Source organism: Lepisosteus platostomus, chromosome 21 (genome assembly GCF_059453375.1).
Source record: "Lepisosteus platostomus isolate fLepPlt1 chromosome 21, fLepPlt1.hap1, whole genome shotgun sequence".
In the NCBI taxonomy this organism is placed as follows: domain Eukaryota; kingdom Metazoa; phylum Chordata; class Actinopteri; order Semionotiformes; family Lepisosteidae; genus Lepisosteus; species Lepisosteus platostomus.
Window position 1 is genome coordinate 9,711,271 of NC_142631.1, and position 24,452 is coordinate 9,735,722.

A 24,452-nucleotide genomic window follows, 5' to 3' on the forward strand; every position below is an offset into this window, starting at 1 on the left:
CAGTGATCGCATCTCAGTTGCCGGCTTCGGAAGTGTTTTTTTTATTCTTTCCAACCCGGGGCACCCGTCACATGACCAGGGTGTTCGACCGGAGGAGGTGTCACGTGTAGGGGGGAATATGGCGGACTCGGAGATGTGTGTCAGGTACTTGAAAGAAAAGCAAAAGTGTTCTTTTAATGTATGGTATTGTACAAAACTGATCATGTCTGAATGGGAAATGTAATGAGGAAGGATAAAATGAAATGAATGAATAGTTATTTAGACGTTTGGACGTTTTCCTTTTAGTTCTTACTTTTATTAATGGGATGGCTATTACAATGTGGAGGGAAAAATGTGTGCTGTTTTCTGCCGCATGTTAGTGAAATTTTTTAGAAGGCAGTTAACATTGCTTCTTATTCTCATTGGCAGGAAATATGGATATAACAAGAACCATGTTCCGAGATACTCTAATAATGTTCGGATCAAGAACAAATAACAGTATAGAAAAAACTTGTTGAGACTATATAGTACGGTGGTCCTATTATCTAGGTTTATTGCCAATGTTATAACAGAAGTAATTGCTTAAAAACTAGATTGAAAACGTGCCTAGTTCTTTGAATGAATGTAGGCTATTGGTTCCTAAAATTCATGCGAAGGACGATCCGTTACGCTGCATCCCTTTAATAAAGACAATTTAAAAGAAAACAAACGTATACTGTCAAAATGTTGTAACTTCCATTAACACAGAACTGCCGAAAAATGTCAAAACAGTTGAACGCGGAGGTTTGAACATACAGTAACTTGAATCTGATTTTGACAGTTGAAAGTATTTTTTTTTCTTATTTCTGACCCTAAAAATCGTGTGTAGCGTCCAGACGTACCAGTGATATGTGAAATGTACGTAACAGTGTTAACATGCCGCAGATGTGTAAGCTTTTAAATGTTCACGTTTATCTCTAAGTATAAGTACGTGGGATGTCATTTATGATTATTTTCGTTATAGCGATAATTGCGTTTATTTTTGTAGGACCAGCAGAGAGCTTTGGACGATCTTGTTGGGAAGATCGGCTTTGAGGGAACCGGTAACGTTTTTTTCCGTATTCTGTTTGCATGAATATGCAACCCTTTAATTAAAAAATGATTATCAGCAGTGCAATTTTGTTTTTTTTTTCTTGGTTTTGGTATTGTTACATAATTTGTTCATATGGCTCCCATTTACATCTCCGAAAACATGTATGAAGATCAGGGAAACTGTTGCTATGCCGCCTAGCAATTTTCTTGAAAACCTGTTAATGCTGTGAATAAACATTGAGAAAAATGTTGCAACATTCTTATCCACACAAAGGGAGCAGTCTGTGACTGGTGATTTTTTAAATAAAATGTAATTATTAGGATAAGGAGAATGTATAAAGAAGTCAGTCATAGATACCTGAATATTCTTCTTTGGTTTTCATTAAAGCTAAATCTAGAGTATTTTAGATTTTCTTAACTGTAACTGTTGTTGGAATCACAGGCGTAGCTGTATGTGTTTGTCATTATTATGTGCATTCGTGTTTTATCTTTCAATAATAGGCCCAGATTGAAGCAGAGCTTGACAGAAATTGGGAGCGGTTGCTATCAGGATTATGTTACTACAAACCACCTAGGTATGCTGTTGATAAACACTTATTTTGTAAAGGTAAACCTTTTTATATAGCATCATAGTTCAAATGTACAATATATGATTAAGATCAAAGCAGATATGTTTGCTATTATTCAGACAACAGAGCGTAGAATCAAAACATCTAAAATCAGTTAATTCAGTTATCTGATATTTGCATCTCTCTTTTTCTAGTTCATCGGCTGCAGAAAAACTGAAGTCAGATAAAGAAGTTGCCCAGCCACTGAAAGACTTTGGTCTCAGAATCAGTAAATTATTGGTGAGTGTTATGAGATTTATTTGTAAATGTAATCTTTGAGAATGGATTACATCTCCTGTTTAGGTAAGTGTAAAATATAAATTACCTTTGGATGGAATTTTATATTATTATGCAGAATGTTATGTCAAACATATTCTTTAATCCAATTAGTACAATACGGTATGCAATTGGAATGTTATAGTGCCTGACCTACACATGCCTACATTGGCTATACGTTCTTTACGTTTATTTTTGTGAAAAATAATCTTTAACCTTTGTGAGTTTTTTTTAAATGAGATTGTGTGCTTTAAAATGCTCTGTTATTCTTTAAGAGGTGCTGAAGCATATTCAAGTTCTTGCAATTGATTAAATTAACGACTTGTATTAATAAAGTAATTAGAAATTGTTCATTGCAGCCTGTGATGTGGAGAATGTGCAACATCAGATTTTGTTTTGCCATTGAGATAATGAATTGCCACAGATTTGTCATGTCAGCATGGTATATTTACTGTATTCCAGGGCCTTGATGAACAGCAGAGTGTCCAGGTGTTGCAGTGTTACTTGCAGGAAGACTACAGAGGCACCAGGGATGCCTTAAAGGTAGAGAAGGATTTCCAATGCCTTAATAATGAAATAGAAAAATTCACCAACCTGGAAACGTAATAGTTTTTGGAAAGTACTTTTCCCTTTTCACATGATCTGTTTGTTTCTCTTTCTTACATTAGTCTGTCCTGCAAGATGAGCGGCAGAGCCAAGCACTGCTGTTAAAGGTAAGCTGGAATCCAGTGTGAAACTGCAGATCAGATGATCAGACCCTGATGATGTAACAGGGGTGCAAATGCTTGACCAGATCTGCACAGGACATGAGTTTCTCGAAGTTAATCAGAAGATGCCCAATGCACAGTCCAAACCAGGCCATTTGAAGACAAAGGCAAGCGTGGCCAGACAGAGGAGTCCCGAAGCAAGAGCAGGTTTTAAAATTGCTGAGTCTGTGAGTCTCTGGCAGCAGAGGTGGTAGCTAATGTAACAGTCTGTACATATTTTGTTGTATATTGGGTATTTGCACAATTCATTCATGCATATATTACAACTTCTAAGATAGAAAAAAAGAACAGGCCTTTGTTAAAATTACAATCAAACTTAAAATTGAAAACATGAATATGATCGTGTAATTAATCCAGTAATCATACAAGTTATTTTCTCTGAACCTTTTAAGTCCCGGTAAGTGTTTACTCCTTTTATGTTTGCACATTTCATTGTATCCACTGCAGCTTCTTTTTCTTTTTCTATTTATTTAGATTGCTGACTATTATTATGAGGAGAGGATCTGCCTTTTGCGCTGTGTCCTGCTGCTCCTGACATACTTTCAAGATGAGAGACATCCATACAGGGTATGCAGATCAAGACTATCAGGGATAATGTCACACCATGCTCTCATTTGCAGAGCTGTTATTGACTTAGTTTCTTAGCAGAAATGAAGCAGTGAAGATAATCCTGAATGCCAAAAGCTGAATGTATTTTACTGGTTGAGATGAAAAAACCTTTGAAATTCATAGTATGTGGAAATATATTGCTCCTAAGAAGTATTTTATAGTGTTTGTACATTTTGATAAAAAGGTAAAAAAGACTATTTTGAAAAAAGTATAGGTTTTCATTAAATGTTGTTGCATTTCTATCTCTCTGCCACGTTTTCTGTAAGACACCTGGATGTACCTTTGAGTTACTCTCTGCAACTCTGATTTGTTTTTCTGGGACTTGTTGTAGAGTGAGTATGCAAACTGTGTGAACAAGCTGGAGAAAGACCTGGTATCAAACTACAGACAACAGTTTGAAGACCTGTTTAAAGCTGAGGCTCCGACATGGGAAACGCATGGCAATCTCATGGTAGGTTTGGTGCATTAATACTTGTGCTGTATACAAACTCACCATGTCACAGTTCCAAAATCCCATGCTACAACCCTTTGTTAGTTCAGTGACATGCATTATAGATCTTCTTTTCCTAAAGGAACAAGTAGAGCTTACTCCCACACTGGAAAGTATAAAGAAGAAACAAAGTTTCAAGAGAAGAACACTCAGCAGACAATACATGTTTCTTCTTTCTACTTTTCAGCATGTAATAAAGCTTCTACTTGTTCCTTTGCAGCCTGTGCACACTGACACAAGCGCCCCACTCAAATCTTTTCTTATACAGTCAGCCTGCTTTCTCTCACCATGTTGATGAATTAATTAATTGTGTTGTTATTTTGCAGACAGAGAGGCAGGTTTCCCGTTGGTTTCTGCAGTGTCTGAGGGAACAGGCTCTGTTGTTGGAGATTATTTTCCTGTACTATGCCTACTTTGAAATGGCACCCAATGACCTTCTTGCATTCACCAAGATATTCAAAGAGCAAGGGTTTGGACGCAGACAGACCAACAGACATCTAGTGGACAAGAATATGGATGCACTGGTGGATCGTATTGGGTAAGCTTACTATACTATTTGGTTTGCAGTAATTCAGCATGTTTTTATTGAATTGCATATGATCGTATTGAATTGTGTGATACAGATTTCTCTGCTGAAAATTGTTTAGCTGTTTTTCCGCATATAACTGGGTATTTTAATACCGAGCTGTTTTCCTGTGCAGGTACTTCAGTTCTCTTATCCTGGTGGAAGGAATGGACATTGATTTTCTACACAAGTGTGCCATTGAGGACAGGACAGAACAACACCAGTTTTCAAACACTCCTGAACTTAACAAGGTAAAGCTAGGCTTTTCTTGAAGTTTGGATTCACAAACACATTTTTGCTCTGAAACATTTACAGCAACGTATTACAGTTCTTTATAGTATTACACAGGAGTTTAGGATTTCCTGATTAATCTGTTGTTTTCTGACCTAGGAAATGGACCAGATTTTCCTGACCTTTGGTGATATTTCCCATCATGCCCCAGTGCTGTTGGCGTGGGTGCTGCTCCGCCACACGCTCAGCCCTGAAGACTCCAGTCCTGTGATCAGGAGGATAGGCAACACTTCCCTGCAGCTGGGCGTCTTCCAGTACCTCACCCACATGCTCCGAGCCCTGGGCAGCAGTGGTAATAATGTAAGCCTGGACTACAAAATCGCTTGGGCTTGAGCTTCCAGATTTCGTCACCAATATGTAGAATGCACTTGTCCATTTTCAAATTATTGTCAATTTGTAATTTAGAACTTGGGCATTGGTATGATTTTCTGTGGCCATTTTTATTTACAATCTAAATCTCTGCTGAAAAAAAGAAGAAAGAAAACGCAACGTTTTGGCCGTGGGGCCTTCTTCAGGTGTGAGCTTAAGAAGCGTGAGGTGTAAGAAGGCCCAACGGCCAAAACGTTGTTTTCTTTTTTTTTTTTCAGCGTGGAATAAACCTATTACTTGTTCCTTTGCAGCCTACGCATGCTGACGCAGCTACCCACCTGAACTACTGTTTCTTAGTCAATACTACAGATGTCTTATGTTATCCACATGTTATGTTGCATACCATGTTTTGCTTTGCTCCTAAAAATACTAAATTTACTGATTTAATTTCTTTTTGTCGCTGTACACTTAATACGCTTAATAATTTATAGTTAATTGTAAATAGTGTTGGATCACCTTTGTGTATTATTTTTTAACTTGTGTGTTTTGAGATGAATACAGACTCTTAGGTAACTTGTTTTTTGTTCTGACTTATGAGATTTAGACTTTGAGCTGAAAAATGGTGATTGACAGTTTTCTTGCCCTGTACCTCCTCTTTCACGTTGCCGCAGTGCACTGCCAGTACAGCACGGATGTGTATCTATGGGCTTATTTCCTTTGTGATTACATCTTTTGAGGAAGAAACGCTTGGAAGTCAGCAGGTAGGGAGAAAACCCAAAACAATAATAACTTAATATATTTCTGTGTGTGTGGATTTTTAAGACCAGTGCTTTTCCTTCTGTCATTTACTTTCAGCATTTGATTGATGCTGCCTGTGAAGTCCTTGCTGCTCCAAGCCTCGCTGAACTTTTCTGGGAAACGGTAAGTTGAATGAATAACTGAAAAAATGCTCATTTGAAAATTTGGCATCTGTTGGAAGATGCAGAGTGAAATTAATTTAGTGTAATTGTAGACAAGATATTTAAAAAAATAGTATTTATGTTCTGTTATAGAGGAGAATAAATTTGTTCCTTTTTTTTACAGAAGCCAAACATGGGTCTTGGAATGATCTTGGACAGTGCCGTAGGGATGTTCCCCCAGAAAATTAGCCCTCTTCTTCAAATTCTTACTGCCTTGCTGTCAGACAAATCCACTGCAAAGAAGGTGAGGAGCCATCAGTCCAGGATATGCTTTAAAAATCTGAGCAGCTGTATCTTTAGCTGTTGAAGTCATTTAGAGTTTTAGAAATGCCTAACATCATTTGTCATGGCAATTTGTGTCTTCAGGCTCAGCCTTCATATTTTGGTATTCACAAAGAATGGTAGTATTTTATTTGCATCTAAAGAAGAAGCTGTACTCCATTGTTTTCCTTTGCTGTATTGGTTTATATTTTTGAGTTCTTTTCTTTTAAATCTTTCTTTTTATTTTGTACTTTCCCAATTGTAGAATTCACAGTCATTCATCAGTTTGAAATTACTTGGTACCACATGGGGATAATGACCGATGCACAGGCTTCTCCTATATACTCACTTATCTGATCCAGTCACCTTTCTGATATGCTGTAAGATCAATATCTTGCTGCAGAGTTAACTCTTATTCAATCACATCCTGTATTTATTATCTTTTTCTGGCATTACTGCAAGCACCCAGCAGGTCCCAGGAATCTCTATTACATTCAAAGCAGACTTTTTTCCATCTAAAATCTGATCACAGTTACCTGGTGGCATCTCCTGGGCTTGACCCAGAGATGTGGGCAATAACATTGAGCTCACGCTTTGAGTGAGAATCTTTACTTCTTAAGCCAGTCTAAAACTTTAGAATAGCGGGGTTCTAAACACCATCCCATGCCTGTCAAATGCAAATCAAATAATATAGTGCTTCCTCTTTTTTTGTACAAGGTTTACAGCTTTCTGGACAAGATGTCCTTTTACACAGAGGTGTATAAACACAAGCCAAATGATATTCTGTCACGGGAAGATGAGACCCTGTGGAGAAGACAGACTCCAAAACTCCTCTATCCTCTAGGTAAGCTTTTGGGGATAGGCTGGATGCTTTAGAGTTTAAAGGAAGATGTGTTTTTGCACTAGACTTGAAATATGGAGTAGCGATAATGTGTACCTAATGTAACCATTGAATTACAGAGCTTTTGTTCATTCAGTGTGATGATGATTTGTATCACCAGGCTTGGGTCAGACTAATCTGCGCATGCCTCTGGGCACTCTGGGCCAGGTGATACCAGGGGAGGAGGGCTACATGGTGCGTTGGGACTATTCCTACAGCTCGTGGACCCTCTTTACCTGCGAGATCGAGATGCTGCTACATGTTGTCTCCACTGCAGGTAAAACAGGCTTTTTTGGTCCTCTATAAAGTATCGGTTCAATAGGATGTTAAAAGGGGGGGTATTTGACACTTCCCTTATCAATTTGTTTTGCATTTTCTGTGTTTTGATTATGCTATTTAATGTTTCTGTTTTTAGAACTAATGTGGTAATGAGTCTTAATTTTACATCAACTCCATTAAAGCTGTCCTTGTATTCAGTAAGCGGGTGACAACAAAAATGTCGGCAGTGTTATTTAAACAAAGGGAACACATGCAAGCAGGTTTCCATTTGTTTTTCTGGGTCACTGTTCAACGGATATTACTTGATTTAGAATGTTGATCTTAGATCTCAGAAATTCCAAATACATTTTTCTTGACTTTAGATGTCATCCAGCACTGTAAGAGGGTCAAACCAATCCTTGACCTGGTCCATAAAGTTATCAGCACAGACTGGTCGATTTCTGATTGCCTACTTCCAATCACATCCCGTATTTACATGTTACTTCAGAGGTAAGTATGATATCTTTGATAACTGGGATCTTAAAGCCAGGTCGCTTCTGATTATTTCAAAACAATTTCTATTGTTTTTCAGACTGACATCCGTTATAAACCCTCCTATAGATGTAATTGCTTCCTGTGTGAATTGCTTGACAGTGCTGGCTACAAGAATGCCTTCTAAGGTAAATTAATGTTCTCCATTGTTTATTATGGTTTTGGCCTACTGCTGAACTGGCAAAAGTGAAATTTTATATGACAGCAAACTGCGTTTAAATCGTTCTTTTCAGCAGCACTGAGAATGTCATCCTGCTACACCTTTTTACGGTTTGCATATTATGTGCTTTTTTGTTTTTCAGAAATGTGTGAAAGTATGTGTTATTGTTTATCACTTAGGTTTGGTCTGCCTTGCATCACACGGGCTTTCTGCCTTTTGCCTCAACCCCCTTGAGCACAATGGCACAGTCCATCAGGTAATGCATAGTAAGCAAATCTGCTTCTGCTCAATCCGCTAAGGGAAAGCCAAGTCTTAAACTTGAAGAAGAGAACAACTCAATATGCTTTTATCAAATACTGAGAATCTTATTGTGATAACTATAGGTATCCATTTTAGCATCTCATGAACAGTCTGTTAACATGTTGATAATGATATTTTATCATAACTTTGTTAGATACCCCCAATCCTAGGATTAGTGTTAAGGGTATTGAACAGTCTATTGCCAGGATTAGGGTTTTGTTACTAACATACAGTAAATCTACTTTAGGAATAATATATCCCATTTATGTCACCCTGGTAATACATATACTGTGAGAAGTATTTTTAAATTGCATTTTGAACCCTATTTGAAAGTGCTACCAGTAGTACTTATAAGAACACATCCCGGAATATAATTTTTGATTCATCTTACTCTTACCCAAATTGTAAGTGTTACTAAATCATACAAAAAAAGTAGCGATCACAGTAGGGCACAATTATTTCAATACTGAAGATTTTCCCACCATGTGAGCTATACATTTCTCCCATCAGTGCGGAAGGCATGAAGGCTGGGAACTACGGTAACCTTCTCATTCTGATAGAGCAGCCCCACGGGGAGTATGCAGTGACCATCGCCTTTCTTCGCTTGGTGACCACACTGGTCAAGGTAAGACGACTAGCTGGCCCGGTGGATAAAAAGAAACCTTCAGTGAGAAGAAGATATATTATGGGAAATTCGGACAATGAATTTGTGTTTCATGTTGTATACTACCATTGCAAGTTTTCCTGTTGTTCCCTCACACTTAATATACTCCATGCATTTGTAATAAAATAACTCATTTTAATTAGTTGTTAACTAGTAAATGACTGTGAACACTCGTGACTTCGACCAAGGATTGTATCAAAATGAAGCCACTTTATTTGTTCTTCAGGGGCAGTTAGGCAGTACTCAAAACAAAGGCCTTATTCCCTGCGTGCTGCTAGTTCTGAAGGAGATGTTGCCTACTTACCACAAGTGGCGTTACAACACGTATGGTGTGAGAGAGAGAATCGGTATGTATGAGCTTATGAAGAAGTCTGTATTTACATTTTCTGATTATTTGATTAAGCAGCAGTTAGGGGTTTGTTTTGTTGCTTGACATGCAGCTATAGCCTAAATTGTATTTGCACGCATTAATTCATTTAATTCAGTAATCAAGAAGGGAATAGAGTACTAACGATAGGACGGACTAAAGTTTAGTGTTTAGTAGTGTTGAAATCATTGTGTGACTAACATCGGAATCCTTCTTGCAGGCTGCCTGATTCTAGAGCTGATTCATGCCATCCTAAATCTCAGCCCAGAAGGAGAATCCCAAGGAAGGTAACTCTTTTTTTTTTACAGTGTAAATTGTAGGTGTTTTAACAAATCACTGTGTTTTACAGGTAAATATGCTAGAACTCTTCGTTTTCTTTAATTTTTGTTTTTTTGTTTTCTCTTGGAAGTGTCCCAAATCTGCAGTCCCTGTGCATATATAGCCTTGCTAATACGGAAGCAGGGCAGGCTGTTGTCAGTATCATGGGGATCGGCGTAGATACCATTGATGTGGTCATGGCAGCTCAACCTAGCAGGTTTGTTCTACTTTCTTCTAACCAAAATATGTCTTTTTTTATAGAGAAATCTTAGGTTTTAGGTTCACTAAATTGACAGTTTCTGATATTTTAATTTCATTGAACTGGTTTGCTAAGATTGAATCATAAATATACACCCCTAGCTGAGATTTTTGAAGTTCCATTATGGGGAATTCTTCTGTGACACTCTTGTGTAATATGCTTTTGTCTAGTCATGCTCTTTGATGTAGATTAGTTTGTTTCTGTGCTGAAATGATTGCAATAGCCCATTAAGCATTGCTGTGAAACTACAGAACACGTGTGAGATGTTTTTTAGTTGCAATTCAGGTACGGAGGTGGAATCTCCAGTCTAATCATTATTTTTTGACTGACAAAATAGCAATAAGAAGTTGACACCATGAGTACATCAGGCTTGTTTCCATTTCAGTGGCAGTTCAGAAGGCCCTGGCCAGATGCTGATTCAGACTGTGAAGCTGGCCTTTTCTGTCACCAACAATGTCATTCGCCTGAAACCTCCCTCTGATGTTGTTTCCCCCTTGGAGCAGGCTCTAACCCAGCATGGTAATATGCAACATTTCTTTGGATGGAGAAAGATGAATACAAAGCAAACCCTTTTCAAGAAATGTTTTTTTTCCTCTTTATTTTTGTTAAAAAGGGACTTGATAAAACTATTAATATATACCTGAAATGCTTAAAATCCATTTCATTTTTGTAGTTTCATATAGTGCTTTAACGGATTCTGTGAGTACAATTTTCCAGTTTCCTATAAAATAATTTGGGTTGCTGTGATTTACTCTTCTTTGACTTTGAATCAGATTTCATTTTAAAATACACTTTTGCGCAACTTACACGACTTGTGCTAAATTTGATGTCAGTGTTGAACATACAAATTAGGGATACAGGAAGGCTGAATTTGATCCTTTCTGCTGTGTAAATCAGTGGTACAGTAGTTCTTCAGAGTACAAAAATTCTACTTATGCACGACACAAGGTGGTTAAGGTATTTTTCTTGTGAGGTTTTGGTTTTAAATGAATGACATTATGTATTTGTTTCTGCAAAAAGCTTGAATATGTATCTTATTTTCCGATGCAGGTGGCCATGGGAATAATCTGATTGCGATTTTGGCTAAATACATCTACCATAAACATGATCCTGCACTGCCTCGTTTGTCTATCCAGCTTCTGAAAAGATTGGCTACGGTAAAGAACCTTGCCTATGTTGGGCATTTGGTTAAGCATTTGAAGTGGTTTAATGGAGCGTGGAAGCATTTAATGGAGTGGTTAATAACTGTACCCTTATCACAGGTGGCTCCCATGTCCGTGTATGCCTGTCTGGGCAGTGATGCAGCCGCCATACGGGACACCTTCTTGACGCGCCTGCAGAGCAAGACCGAGGACATGAGGATCAAAGTCATGATCCTTGAGTTCCTGACAGTAGCCGTGGAAACACAGCCAGGTCTGATAGAGCTCTTCCTCAACCTGGAAGTGAAGAATGGAGCAGAAGGATCAAAGGTAATGCCAGTATCCTGTCATGCAATGGGTCAGTGTCCTGGAAACATAGAATCTCTCATTTTCCTGCTTTCAGCTGGCCCTTTCAGTTCCTTATAAATTATGCTTCAATCATAAAACAAAGCAGGAATGACCTCAGCCTGTGTAGCTTAGCTGTCTTCCAAATGATCAGTGTAAAGATTCTTTTACTGAAAGTTCATATTTAAGTACAGATACAGTCAAGAGCGCTAGCACCTTAAATCTGAGCCTTTGAAAACTTAATGTATGTATTAGTGTAATGTATTGATCATAATGTTTCTTGAATTATAGTGATTTGTCAGAAACACCTTTTAGGAGTTTTCGGCAAATTCCACTTAAAGGAAGAGTTAAGTGATATTTTAGCTGCAGTTTGTAATAGCGATACTGTGGCTGATGCTTATTTTCAGCATGTGGTTATAGTTCTCTTCACACACTGAAAGGTTCCTTTCGCCGAGCAGGAGTTTCTGCTGGGGGAGTGGAGCTGCTTGCAGGTGGTGCTGGATCTGATCGACTCGGAGCAGCAGGGCAAGTACTGGTGCCCCCCCCTGCTGCACCGCGCCGCCCTGGCCTTCCTCCATGCGCTGTGGCAGGACCGCAGAGACAGTGCCATGTCTGTGCTGAGGGCCAAGTGAGTAACGCCCCCACCTGCCTGCTGCAGTCCCTGCCAATTACGCTTTAGGGCATGAAACTCTTTCATGCTAAATCAGAATTTGTTTTCCCTCACTGTGTTTTAAAAGCAAATATTTGGAGTCTCCTTTATGTGTTTCTAAGCTGTTTTTTTTTCCTCAGGGAAAAGTTTTGGGAGAATTTGACAACACCTCTGTTTGGAACCCTACCTCCTCCCTCTGATACGACTGAGGTAACAAACTTCCCAAAGATGAGAAAAGCTGTATTCATTGTGCTTGACTTTTCAACAGTGTAGTTAAAATCAATAGCCTGCTGTGATGTTTTGGCATAAAATATTCTTTGTATGTGTTTTAGCCCTTGACATGACTGATGTGACTCGTTAGGAATTATACATTTCAACAGAAAATTGAATATAACGTATCCGGATAACCTGACCTGTTTCATTTTTTTGTTTTACCTTCAATAAAAATTGGTCATCCTTGTAATTCTAATATACAGTACATTAAATTTAATTAAACTTTTGATTTAATTATTGCAGAAAAGAGAACAGTTGACAGCTCTTACATATAGTTCATATTCTGTCATTTTTTTCCAGCCTTGTATCCTTGAAACATGTGCCTTGGTTATGAAAATTATTTGTCTGGAAATCTACTATGTCGTCAGGTAACGTTTACGATTTAAAAAAGGGCTTGTTCTCAGTCTGCTTTTCTGTGAATTCGTCCTCAGCACATTTAATTTTATCTAGTGTTTTTGAAGAATTATTAATGAGTGAATGAACTATGTTCTACACTTTAAGTTTTATATGAAAAGGTTTTGATGTTAGTATTTAATAAGACTTTTTCTGCAGTAACACTGTCTTTAATGCTGCATGTCCTTATTTTGCTACTTAATCAGTATTCTAGAAAAAATATTGTTCAAAAATAAAAAACAGTCATATCCTGAGATATTATGGGATATTGGTCTAAAAAGAGTGTCCACATTTTTTCATTCTGTCACAGAACTGTAGATTACATATTGTCCTTACCTGTACACCAGGTGCACTCGCTGGAGTTTGGATACACAGGGAAGTCATCCTGGTCTGATGACAAATGTTAATCAGATTCGTGAATATACCTAAGTCCTCTCTGCTCAATAAGATGTTAGTGCACCTGCATTAAAAAGGAATGCAATATCCTAATAATAACTTTGTGATCTGTTGCAGTTATGAGGTTATTGGTGATAGGTTTCTTTGATTCTCAGAATAGAATCCTGTCAGGAATTTTGCTTTCTGTTCCATTTTGTTGCATTTTTTTTCCCAGAGGCTCCCTGGAGCAGCCATTGAAAGATATGCTGAAGAAGCTGTCCAGTAATAAACGATATGAGTATTGGTCTAACTATGTGAAATCACTGGTGTGTCACATAGCTGAAATGGAGGAGGATGGGATCCGATCTTTCACTGAGTGCCAAATGTTAGTTTCTGCCTGGAGGATGGTGCTCATCCTTTCCACCAGCCATGTAAGAGCCTTTCATTTCCTTTCACCTTCAAGGAAGTTATGCTATACTATGCAGCGCACAACCACTACCAAATGACTTACATGGACTGAAACACCTGACATCATCTGGAACCTTTCTAATGGTCCCAAATCACCCTTCATATTAGTGTGGTCAGTTTCAGAGCTTTTGAATTAAAATATTAATTGAAAAATATAAGCAATAGATTTAGCTTGTGAGCTCAGAACCTGAATTTCGAATGTGATCTTCGATGCAAAATGGTCCTATGAACTGACCTTTGCTTGGTTTGGATACTACTCAGTTTCATTAATAGAAATGAAAATAATATCATTATAAATAATAAATGTGTTTTGCTTTGTTTCTGCAGTCTGATGTAATGCAGTTAACGGAGGACAGTACTCGGCTGAAGTTGTTCATGGATGTCTTGGATGGAACCAAAGCCGTTGTAAGTTTACCCACATATACTTGGTGTTTTGTAAATTAGCAGCTGCCTAATTCTGAATTCAAGAGTGGCTCAGAATTAATTATAACTAGAGTCCTTCGATTTTGTAATGGGGAATAAGGTGATAAGACAAAATGAAAAGTATAAAATTAGTTTAAAGCAAATAATTAAGTTATCTTGCAAAAAAAAACCCTCTGAATATTTGTAGCACCAAAACTCAACATTCACCATAGATAGTCTTTTGTAAAAGAAAGTGGAAAGCTGTCATGCAATTAAGTCTGCTAATAGTGTTAAGCTATTTCTTTGTGGTTTTTGACTTAATTTACTTTTTTATAGGCTATAATTATAACTATATCTGTGCATGAATCAGCTACACTGTTCTGAGTGCACTGTACATCAAGTCATTTTTGTCATTAAAACACTAGAGTGAAACTTCTGTGGTGTGCATTTTCTGGTGTTTCTACAGTTGTTAGTTCCTACATCTGTTCCCTGCTTGCGGTTGGGGTCAATGCTCGCCACACTGCTACTGATTCTGCTCAAACAGTGGAAGAGGTATGTGGAGTCTCTTACCTTCTGGACTGAAGTTTAACTATTATATCAGCATTGAACCCAGTAGCATTTCTGAATAAACATGGCCAAATATACTTTTATTATAATATTATTGTTGGGAAATACAATTTGGGAAATCAAGGTCTTTTTTTTCCAATACTAAATACATGTGAATGAAATTGAAGATGTTCTATTGATATGGTGACACCTCATAAACAGGATATAATTGCATATAGAGAATGTGTGTGTGATTGTAATGTTAATATTCCATGTATTGGAAGAGTTTAACACGTGTGTAATTCTCTTCTCAGTGTGATAGAATCAGCTCCTCCAATCCTTCCGCCACTGGCGTTGATATTAGAGAGCATCTTACAGGCAGACCGGCAGCTGATGGAGAGGACCAAGGCAAAAGTGTTTTCTGCGCTCATTTCTGTGCTGCAGATCCAGGAGCTCAACGGTAAGCATCGTTTTTGCTGTGACAGGCTGATTTCTGTCAGTGCTCCAGTTTTCCGCCTTTGTTCTTCCTCTCTTGCTTAAACTAATGAGCTCCCTGTCTGGTTTGTGAAGAAAAGCCTTCCTTTTCTGAATGTGCTGTGTGCGCATGCATTGCAGGCAGTCAGGTGCCCCAGCTGCCCCAGCTCCTGCAGTGTGTGTGCGAGACGATGCAGGAGGAGGCCCTGGCCCTGATGGACAGCACAAGGCACATGGCCCTGACCGGGGACAGCACTACTGACGACAAGGACAGCATGGAGACGGATGCCGTGCCCAGGGCTCTGCACAAAGACCAGAAGGATGGGGTGAGCACTATTTTTCATTCAAATACCTCCAAAGTTTAAGATCTTGGTATTTTTATAGTTTTTAAAAGGAAATAAGATATGTTAAAATTGTTCTATTTATTTCTGTAATGCGTGACATGCTCTGTATTACCCAGGTATTTTTAGCTCAGATGTGTTGATTGTTGCGTTGGATCTTGCATGCTTTAAAAGAGCTTATTAATTTATTGTTACAAGAAAAGCCACTGCTTCCCACATAATTTAAATTATTCTCTTTGGTCTCACAGCTATATCATATGCAATATATATTAAACATTGGTTAAAAGAGGGAAAAAAACTATTTCATTTGTATAATGTTATTTTTTGTGGTCAAATAATCATTCTTATAAACAGTTATACATTCAGTGCTTTTTTGTACCTCTCCTGGCACTGGCATTTCATATTCATGCCTTGACTGTATTTAGACTGGCTGGGTATTTTTTTTTCTCAGGTGTGTGTGCTGGCTTTACATCTAGCCAAGGAGCTCTGTAAAGTAGATGAGGGTGGAGATCACTGGCTGGAGGTGATGCGCAAAATCCCTGTGCTGCCCTCCATCCTCAGTGCGCTGGAGCTGAGCCTGCGAGTGAAACAGAACCTGTACTTCACTGAAGCTGCCCTCCACCTGCTGCTCATACTGGCCCGAACCCAGCAGGTAACAGCGCCGATGTAGTCATGGTACTCTGGAGAGACTTCTTTCAGCCTTATCAATGGGGGGATTTGAAGTGCTAAGTGCTTTTTTACTTTTGCGTTTGAGTTTTTGGAATGAGGTTTTAAATCTTTCAACACGCACAAGTTCAGTTCAGTTTATTCTCATATGCACAAGTGCAATGAAGTGCTTATTTGCATGTATCAGCTCCGATACAAAGACTTTAAAGGAATCACCAAAAACATAAACACAGAACAGCAGCAGCAACAACAACAAGTTAAATAACATACAATTTAAAAAAAAACTTCAGTGTGAGCCAGAGGTAGGGGTAGAGTTCAGTAATCTGACAGCTTGTGGGAAGAAACTGTCTCTGAATCTGGAAGTTTGTGCCTTTATGCTCCTATAATACTTACCAGAGGGAAGGGGAGAGAAACGTGAGAAACCAGGACGCCTGGTATCCTTAGCAATACTTCCAGCCTTTCTGAGACAGCGAGAATAAGTAAAGGTTTATTCCATGCTGAAAAGAGCAGAAAAGAAGCCCAACGTTTTGGCTGTGAAGCCTTCTTCGGGTGCGAGTTGTAAAAATGTCCACAGTAGAGGGGAGCTGTACTCCAAATGGACAGGGCTGACCTGATCACCCCCTGTAACGCCTTCCAGTCAGACAACGAGCTGCTGCCAAACCATACTGTAAAACCAACAGGATAAAGAAACGTTTTCTGTTTTGGGGAGACTAACGAAAGGAGGACCATTCTTAACAGTCGATTTTCAATTATTTCTTGACCTGCAGGGTGCTTCAGCAGTGGCAGGGGCTGGAGTCATCCAGAGTATTTGCTTACCTCTACTCAGTGTCTATGAAATCACCAACGGCGGCTCACAGGTAGGTGTGGGTGACTTCAGTTTCGGAATTCTTCACATGCTGAAGTCTTTTATTTTGCAATCCTGTTTCGATGTTTTAAGCTTTGTCTCTTTACTGAATCCATACTTCCTGACACTCCAGGGCTCTGGTTTCTCCCGGAAGTCTCAGGATGTCCCCTCCTGGCCAGGGGTGTACCGGCTCTCCATGTCTCTGATGGAGAGCCTGCTGAAGACGCTGCGCTATAACTTCCTTAACGAGGCCCTGGATTTTGTTGGCGTCCATCAGGAGCGAATCCTGCAGGTAAACTCACAGCACTGCTGGGACTGTTGTGGTTAAAAACATAAAAGGAAGTCAAATGGGTGCATCAACACAGAAGAAAAGCAGGACAAAGAATTCCAACAGTACTAAAAGTTGTAACAATGTTCCAATATAGTTCTTATTTAAGAACGAATGAGAATTGCTGAGTGAATACTCTTGAGTGTACTCCTGTGAATTTACTGTTGTTTCTGTGACTGTGCTACTTTGCGCAGTGCCTGAATGCTGTGCGGACAGTGCAGAGTTTAGCATGCCTTGATGAAGCGGACCATACAGTGGGATTCCTGCTGCAGCTCTCCAACTTCTGCAAGGAATGGCAGTTCCACCTCCCCCAGCTTCTGCGGGACGTCCAGGTAACCTGGCCTCTCTAGAGCTCACCCGCTTAACCATCACTGTACAGGCAATTTGTGCAGCATAAAAACGGGAGGGACCCCCTCTTTTCAGGAAATTGTTTTAGTATTTAGTAGGTTGCCAACTTGTAAAATAAAAATAAAAGGTAAATTCATGCTTTTAAGCTAAAATTGTCCTTTGAAGATCTGTAACAGTACCTTCCGTGGGCATTTGATTTATTTGATTTTCAGTTGATCTGTGGAGAGATATCTGTTATTAAAGTAATATTCCTAAATATTCCCTGATGTTAATAATATGTGTGTTTAAGTGTGCCCTTTACATCTTGTTTCATAGGTGAATCTCTGTTATTTGTGCCAGACATGTACTTACCTTCTTCACAGCAAGAAGATGCTCCATCACTACCTCCAGGTAACATTGAAAAGTCTGTTTTCTTCCCTATTTTATTCTCTAAGTCACCTGTCATTGCACTTCTGAAAGTGGACATAAGTACACTGGTTGTTTTGAAAGCATTAGTGAAGAGCATTGGAAAATACATAATTCATTGTATAGCCCGATAACACATGTAGCTATGTTTATTATACAGTATGGTTGTCGACACTGATCTAGAAATATTTTCTGAAATTAGATACTTGCTCTTCACATTGCCATGCACGTTGCTCTCAGATCAAGTCATCTTAATGTGCTTTTAGTGCCTGCTCTGTTTTTGGTCAGGGGAAATAGACCTCTTCTCTTCGTTTCTTTTGTGTTTTCTATACAAGGCGAAAAATGGGGACGCAATACCACCCGGCCATCTCCCCAGGCCCCAGCGCGCCCCCCAGACCCCCTCGAAGCAGCCAAGCTCCGAGAGGGAGGAGGCCGAGCAGAAAGCGCTGCTGGCGGTGCAGTACACCCTCCTTAGGATCCTCAGCAAGACCCTGGCTGCTCTGCGCTACTTCACTCCAGACTTCTGCCAGATACTGCTGGATCAGGTAACCCTGCTGCTGCAGGCTCTGTGTGCTGAGCCATTGGCACATCGGTGCACAACATGAATTACAGATAATTAAATTGTGGCTGTATTGGAAGGATTGCACTGCTGTTCTGCAAACGTCATTGTCTTTTTTGCAGCTGTTTGTACTATCGGCTACACATTTATGCTTGGAAGGTGTGACTATTGGAAATTGCTTTCCCTGAGCTAAATTGCAAAACGATGACACACATGGTTTTCTCAGTTTTAGAAAGCCTGGGATTAAGTTTCTTTGCGCTCAGTGTGTAAAATAAACATATATCACTGTGTAGAATTTTATGTGTAAATGCCCAGGCTTGTCTAGAATGTGATATTTGTTTGTTTTGGTATGTATATATTTTATATCCCATTATATTTTTCCTTTTTTAGTTCAAATTGCAGACTTAATACTCTGCTGCTCTTTTTTAATTAAAATAACAATTAAGACTAGTATTATACAGAACTTTATAACAGTTCAGATGGGTAGCTGCGTCAGCATGCGTAGGCTGCAAAGGAACAAGTAATAGGTTTATTCCATGCTGAAAAAAAGAAGAAAGAAAACACAACATTTCGGACGTGGAGCCATCTGTTCTCCTGCTACATTACCTTTGCTTACTCCCTTGTCTTTCTCACACCTGAAGAAGGCTCCACGGCCAAAACGTTTTTTTTAGCATGGAATAAACCTATTACTTGTTACTTTATAACAGTGACTAGTTTCTGCATACTTGAACTAATGCAAAACGTTATGCAGCAAAGTTGTCAATCAACATGGATGCAGCACTGATACTGATTTAAAGATAACATAAAATTTATGGATATAATGTTCTTTTTTTATGCAGTCTTTGGACCTGGCTGAATATAATATTCTGTTTGTCCTGAGCTTCACCACACCTGCATTTGACTCAGACGTAGCGCCCTCTTTTGGAACTCTGCTGGCCACCATTAATGTGGCTTTGAGCATGCTGGGAGAGGTAAGTGTAGTTCCCTGAATTAGCTGTTTGCCATTGAATTATCAGTTTAAAGCTTGCTGCTTTTTAAATAAGTGTCTATGGAAAATAAATTATTTTGAAGGTCGTAACTAATAAGATTAGTAAAAGGCTTTGTAGTCTAACAGTTTAGAAACACTGACATAATATATTTCTTTTATTTTTCTGTGCTTTCTCATAGGTAGAGAAGAGGAAAGAGCCAGCATCCTTGAGCGTTGGATCATTAGCATCTTCTGAGGAAACTCAAGCTCTCAGGTAAATTCAGAGAACAATATGTTGGATTCATAAACTGGTAACTCAAGCAGTTATTCACATTAAGAATCATATTTCTGCTTTTTTTGCTTCCCCAGATCCCTGCTGATATTCACTATGGAGAATTGTTTTTATGTGTTAATCTCGCAAGCTGTGCGCTACCTTAAAGATCCTGCGGTCCACCTTCGAGACAAACAGAGAATGAAACAGGAACTGAGCTCAGAGCTGGTATGTAGTCTTTTCTGGTATATTTTTGGCATGAAATTGCCAAACATTAACATAGACGGGGTATAACACAGTGACTTGTTATTCAGATAACAGAGAAACACCTACAGTAAACCTTTAGCTTAACAAACTAATAGGGGAGAAGGGGTGTTTGTTTTTGCCATTTGTTGACATTTTTACGGCCGACAAGCAGTGTGTGTAAGAGCCAGCGTACCAGAGCGGGTGACGTCACCGCCCTTCCCTGTGATAGCAGGACTACAGCTACTGGGGGTAGAGAGATCTCTCTCTAGCTCACGGGGCTAGGTTGCTGCAGAGAGACGCGGAAGTCCCGGGTTCGAGCCCCGGACGGTGCAGGGGCCGACCAGATGCGGCAAGGGCGCCCGCCTGAGCCCCCGTTGCGTTACATTGGTGTCAGAAGCGGGGCGGGATAGCCCTTCGCCGGGGACGGCGATTTAAGCGGGGGAGAGTGTAACGCTTACGGCCGACAAGCAGTGTGTGTAAGAGCCGGCGTACCAGAGCGGGTGACGTCACCGCCCTTCCCTGTGATAGCAGGACTACAGCTACTGGGGGTAGAGAGATCTCTCTCTAGCTCACGGGGCTAGGTCGCTGCAGAGAGACGCGGAAGTCCCGGGTTCGAGCCCCGGACGGTGCAGGGGCCGACCAGATGCGGCAAGGGCGCCCGCCTGAGCCCCCGTTGCGTTACAATACAATATATATGCTCTCTTGATATGATGATTTATTTTTTAATTAATTTCAATCAGCACAATCTCTGAAAATTGTTCTTGTGCCCTTTTTATCACAAATATGCAACTTTATTTCTTGTGTCATAAATATATGGTGTAAAATTCGCTAAAGCATACAAAACGGAACTCCAGTTGTAAGCAGTTGATCTACCCCTATAGGATACCATTGATTTTGCTGAATTTTAAACCTATGGAATATATTTGACCTTGTTTTATTATTTATGCAATTTCCTGTTACTGTATTATTTACAGACCCAATTCCCTTTTAGCAGATTTTGTCCGTTAAATCTGTTTAGTGCTTAAAGTGAAGTCTGTTAAACAGAGGGTTAACTGAATTTGAGCTTAAAGAAATCATTCCTAAATTATTTAGGATGTATATTGATAAATTGCCATTAGATTAGCTAATTTTCCTTCATCATTTTGGAATGTTCAGCCACCAGATGGCTCATTTATTTAGAAATCCAGTCAGAACGTTTACACTGTCAAGCTGCAGATTGTTAAATTACTGAAAGCACTTGGAGTTTTCAATTAGAGTGTGAGTCCCACAAGAAATTGTTAAAAGCCTGAGCAGTAACAGCAGCAACATCAGGTAATCGCAGGATAATTTTAGTTTTATTACTTTACTTCTTACCCAGTGCTTTTACTTGTTGGGAAATACATGGCTGGTTTTCGATTAGAGGTGGGTTGCTAATTTGTGGCTCGCATCTATCGAGACTCAGCAAATTTTGTTCTGTCACCCTTCACAGAGCACCTTGCTTTCCAGTCTCTCCCGTTACTTTCGACGAGGGTCTCCCTCTTCGCCAGCGGGGGGGCTACTCCCTTCCCCTCAGAGCAAGCCTACCACTCCAGGGGCCAAACCCGGCCTGGAAGTCCAGGAGCCCCTCATCCAGCTCGTACAGGCCTTCGTCAGGCACGTCCAGAGATAGGCCGCACCCCCTCGCCACAGGCAGCCTTTCTCTTCGATGTGTAATTATTTCGCCCCAGTGCTCAGGAAGTACTAACTCCCAGCAACAGCAGAGGACTGCAGGATTTGAATCCGACATTTTGACACATGGCTCTTCGGATGTAACAGTATTTTTGTAGAGAAATAACAGGAAGCATATTTTTCATCAGAAACAAGTGAAAAGTGAAAACCCTTTGCTCTTTTTTTCTAATTCTTTATTGTCATAGTGTAATCAAGTACTAAATGACTTACTGTCCAGCTATTGGGTTGGGTTACTTTTCCCTTCCTAAAGGACAACATTAAAATATTGGTAAGATCATATTTTTCTTTTATATTAGATGTTTCTTCTTCTAAAAACCTATCAGAGGTACATGTTTTTCTTGGCAAAATATACGTTATATGACAGATACAAAACAAAAACTTAAATTTGATCCCTGTTATTTCTTCTCATCCAGGAGAGTAATGTCCGTTTTGTTTCTTTAAAGCAAAATCATCAACACTTTTCATTTTTAGGATTTATGTATCCGGACATTTTCTAGACTAAGATGAGGACAAACAAAAATTAAAACAAACTTCTTTGTGATCATATGCAGCTGAGCTGTCATGGCAAGATTATTTTTATAAAAATGTATTTGTACTCTGGTAAACGCTGTAGGATGTGTGGAGAGAATGGTTGGGTTTATTCTTGTACGATCCACTGCAATCTGTCACATACTCAGGGCTTGTAAAACTGTAGTATGTCGTATTTGGTATTTGCGACGAAAACCTATAAAAACTATAATCAATGTACAAAAGCTTTAGATCTGCTGTTAAGTAAGCAAAGTATTCTGTTTAAAACCTGTCAGTAGTGCTGCACACTGGTGTTACATGTAATTCATTCCTTTGGGTATGGTTGTTTTAACACTGCTGCATTACCATTTAATATTATCCAAAATGTAATTTAAACCTGGAATGGTGTATACCAAAAAGCAAAGAAACATGCCACCTGTAGTCTAAAGAGAAGAGATCAGTTTAATCGGTTGCCTTCAGTAAGTTCATCATAGCTGGTGAGCTAGGTTTGTGTTTTCACAGGTTCGGTTAGTTTTGTCAGCTCTTGAAATGCAGTGATTTAGTTTGGTTCTATGGGCATGTCGGGTGGTCCCTTGAGTTTATCACCACAAATAGGGTGCTATTTCTGGTTTATTCTTTATTCAAATCAAGAAAAATCAGTTAACCTTGACATTCTAATCATTACCATTCAGGTGCTTAATTTTATTTAGCACCGTGGAACGCATTAAGGAATATGGATGTGGCTCATGTGAAGGAAAAAATGTGTGTCATTTGACAGTATACCTTGGCCTGACTTTTATCACACGATTTTATCACATCGTATGAAAAAAATATTGAAGTGGCAAGATTTATTGCAGGGCATATGTTGTTTTTTAAAAAAATGTTTCAGTCATTTTTGCAGTTTTTGGATGATTGTGTCCTCAAAAATAAGACTTTGCTGTTTCCCTCTCTGGATCACAGAAATATTTTGTGAAGTTACTAAATTTAATTAAAATATTTACTAACATATAATTATGATTGTCCAGTCATCAGATGTTTTCAGAGTGGTAAGTTGAGCCAGGTTTTTTTATGGGAATGCAATTAGAGTACCATGTCAGAAATTACTGTTGTGCTTCATTTATTTTATTTCTTAACTTTGAATGAATCTGCACACCTGCAGATTCAAAACTCCACAGAGGGCCTAACATGAGGGCATTGCTGACACCACCTGCATGCCTGCGGTATACTGCCTTCTCAAAACCAGGTTTCAATTCATTACATCCACCTAGTTTTATAGGTATGGTTTTGTTTAGGGGCTATCAATGTATATATTAAAATGGTTAATAACATACATTTTATCACTATGTTCTTAAATAACAGAAACTGGATTACAGTTAAGCTTAAATGCAAGTTATTAACCATGTGTAAGTTGGTCACGTATGTGTTGTTAAATGTAACCAAGTAACATAAGCATGGTGATTATTAATTGCAGCTAGGAAACCCTTTAATTGAAGTTTTGTTTTAGAAATTATTTCCTACCACTTGACTTCTGCACATTGCAAGTAAAGGGTTGTCGTCCTTGTTGTATGTATGTTTTAACAATGTTTTGAGTTTGTTTTTGTATTGTTCAGAATGTGGTGATGTTGCATCTGCTCCTGACTGACAGTTGAGCTCAGTGTATGATGTATGTTGCCGTGTGGGTGTTAATCACTGCAAGTATGCAATTAAAAAAAAAAGTACTGTACACAGGGGACTTGTTTGAAACAAAAATATAAAGATTTGTACCTGAAAGTTTTTTTCTTATTATAGTTCCTATTTATACTGCTATTAAAAAAAAAAAACTTTCTTTGACTATGTTCTGGTTGTACTTTTGAATTTACTGGGGAACTCCTGAATGTAGATTTGGTTGTGATATTGCTGGTTTGACTAAAAACAGTGTCTTTGGTTCTACCACATTAATAGTTTCACACCTGAAATAGCTCACACCTGAAGAAGGCTCCACGGCCGAAACATTGTTTTTTTTCTTTTTTTCAGCATGGAATAAACCTATTACTTGTTCCTTTGCAAGCCTACGCATGCTGACGCAGCTACCCACCTGAACCATTGATAGTTTCTTTCAATAACCTAGATTGCAGCAGAATGCAAATGGCCTGGCATTTTCTCAGTACTGTATTCCACACCCTCGCAGCCGTAGCTTGACTGTTTTGTAACAAAAAAATCTTTATAAGGATTAATTATTTCAAAGTGGCATGTTAGCTAGGGTTTAGATTTCTTAAA

The 24,452-nt window shown here is 39.0% G+C and overlaps 1 protein-coding gene across 2 annotated transcripts; it reads left to right on the forward strand.

The window, feature by feature from the left end:
* Positions 1–41: 41 nt before the first annotated feature.
* On the forward strand, positions 42–24,031 carry nup188 (nucleoporin 188). 2 transcript variants are annotated; one of them, XM_088615006.1, is made up of 44 exons: positions 42–144; positions 1,007–1,061; positions 1,552–1,625; positions 1,814–1,898; positions 2,397–2,477; positions 2,603–2,647; positions 3,176–3,268; positions 3,642–3,761; positions 4,127–4,338; positions 4,502–4,616; positions 4,756–4,956; positions 5,637–5,726; positions 5,821–5,886; positions 6,049–6,168; positions 6,903–7,029; positions 7,187–7,342; positions 7,707–7,833; positions 7,916–8,003; positions 8,215–8,291; positions 8,846–8,960; positions 9,226–9,346; positions 9,587–9,653; positions 9,776–9,901; positions 10,329–10,462; positions 10,994–11,100; positions 11,206–11,412; positions 11,886–12,055; positions 12,217–12,286; positions 12,650–12,717; positions 13,353–13,548; positions 13,913–13,990; positions 14,454–14,539; positions 14,848–14,993; positions 15,149–15,333; positions 15,800–16,000; positions 16,782–16,871; positions 16,992–17,150; positions 17,381–17,518; positions 17,850–17,924; positions 18,275–18,484; positions 19,338–19,469; positions 19,666–19,739; positions 19,835–19,964; positions 21,451–24,031. In XM_088615006.1, exons 1-44 carry the CDS (start codon positions 119–121, stop codon positions 21,628–21,630), a joined length of 5,223 nt encoding a protein of 1,740 aa, XP_088471132.1. In that variant the 5' UTR covers positions 42–118; the 3' UTR covers positions 21,631–24,031. The 2 variants fall into 2 exon arrangements, with proteins under 2 accessions (XP_088471132.1, XP_088471131.1); XM_088615005.1 differs by having other exon boundaries at positions 104–144; positions 983–1,061.
* Positions 24,032–24,452: the final 421 nt, after the last annotated feature.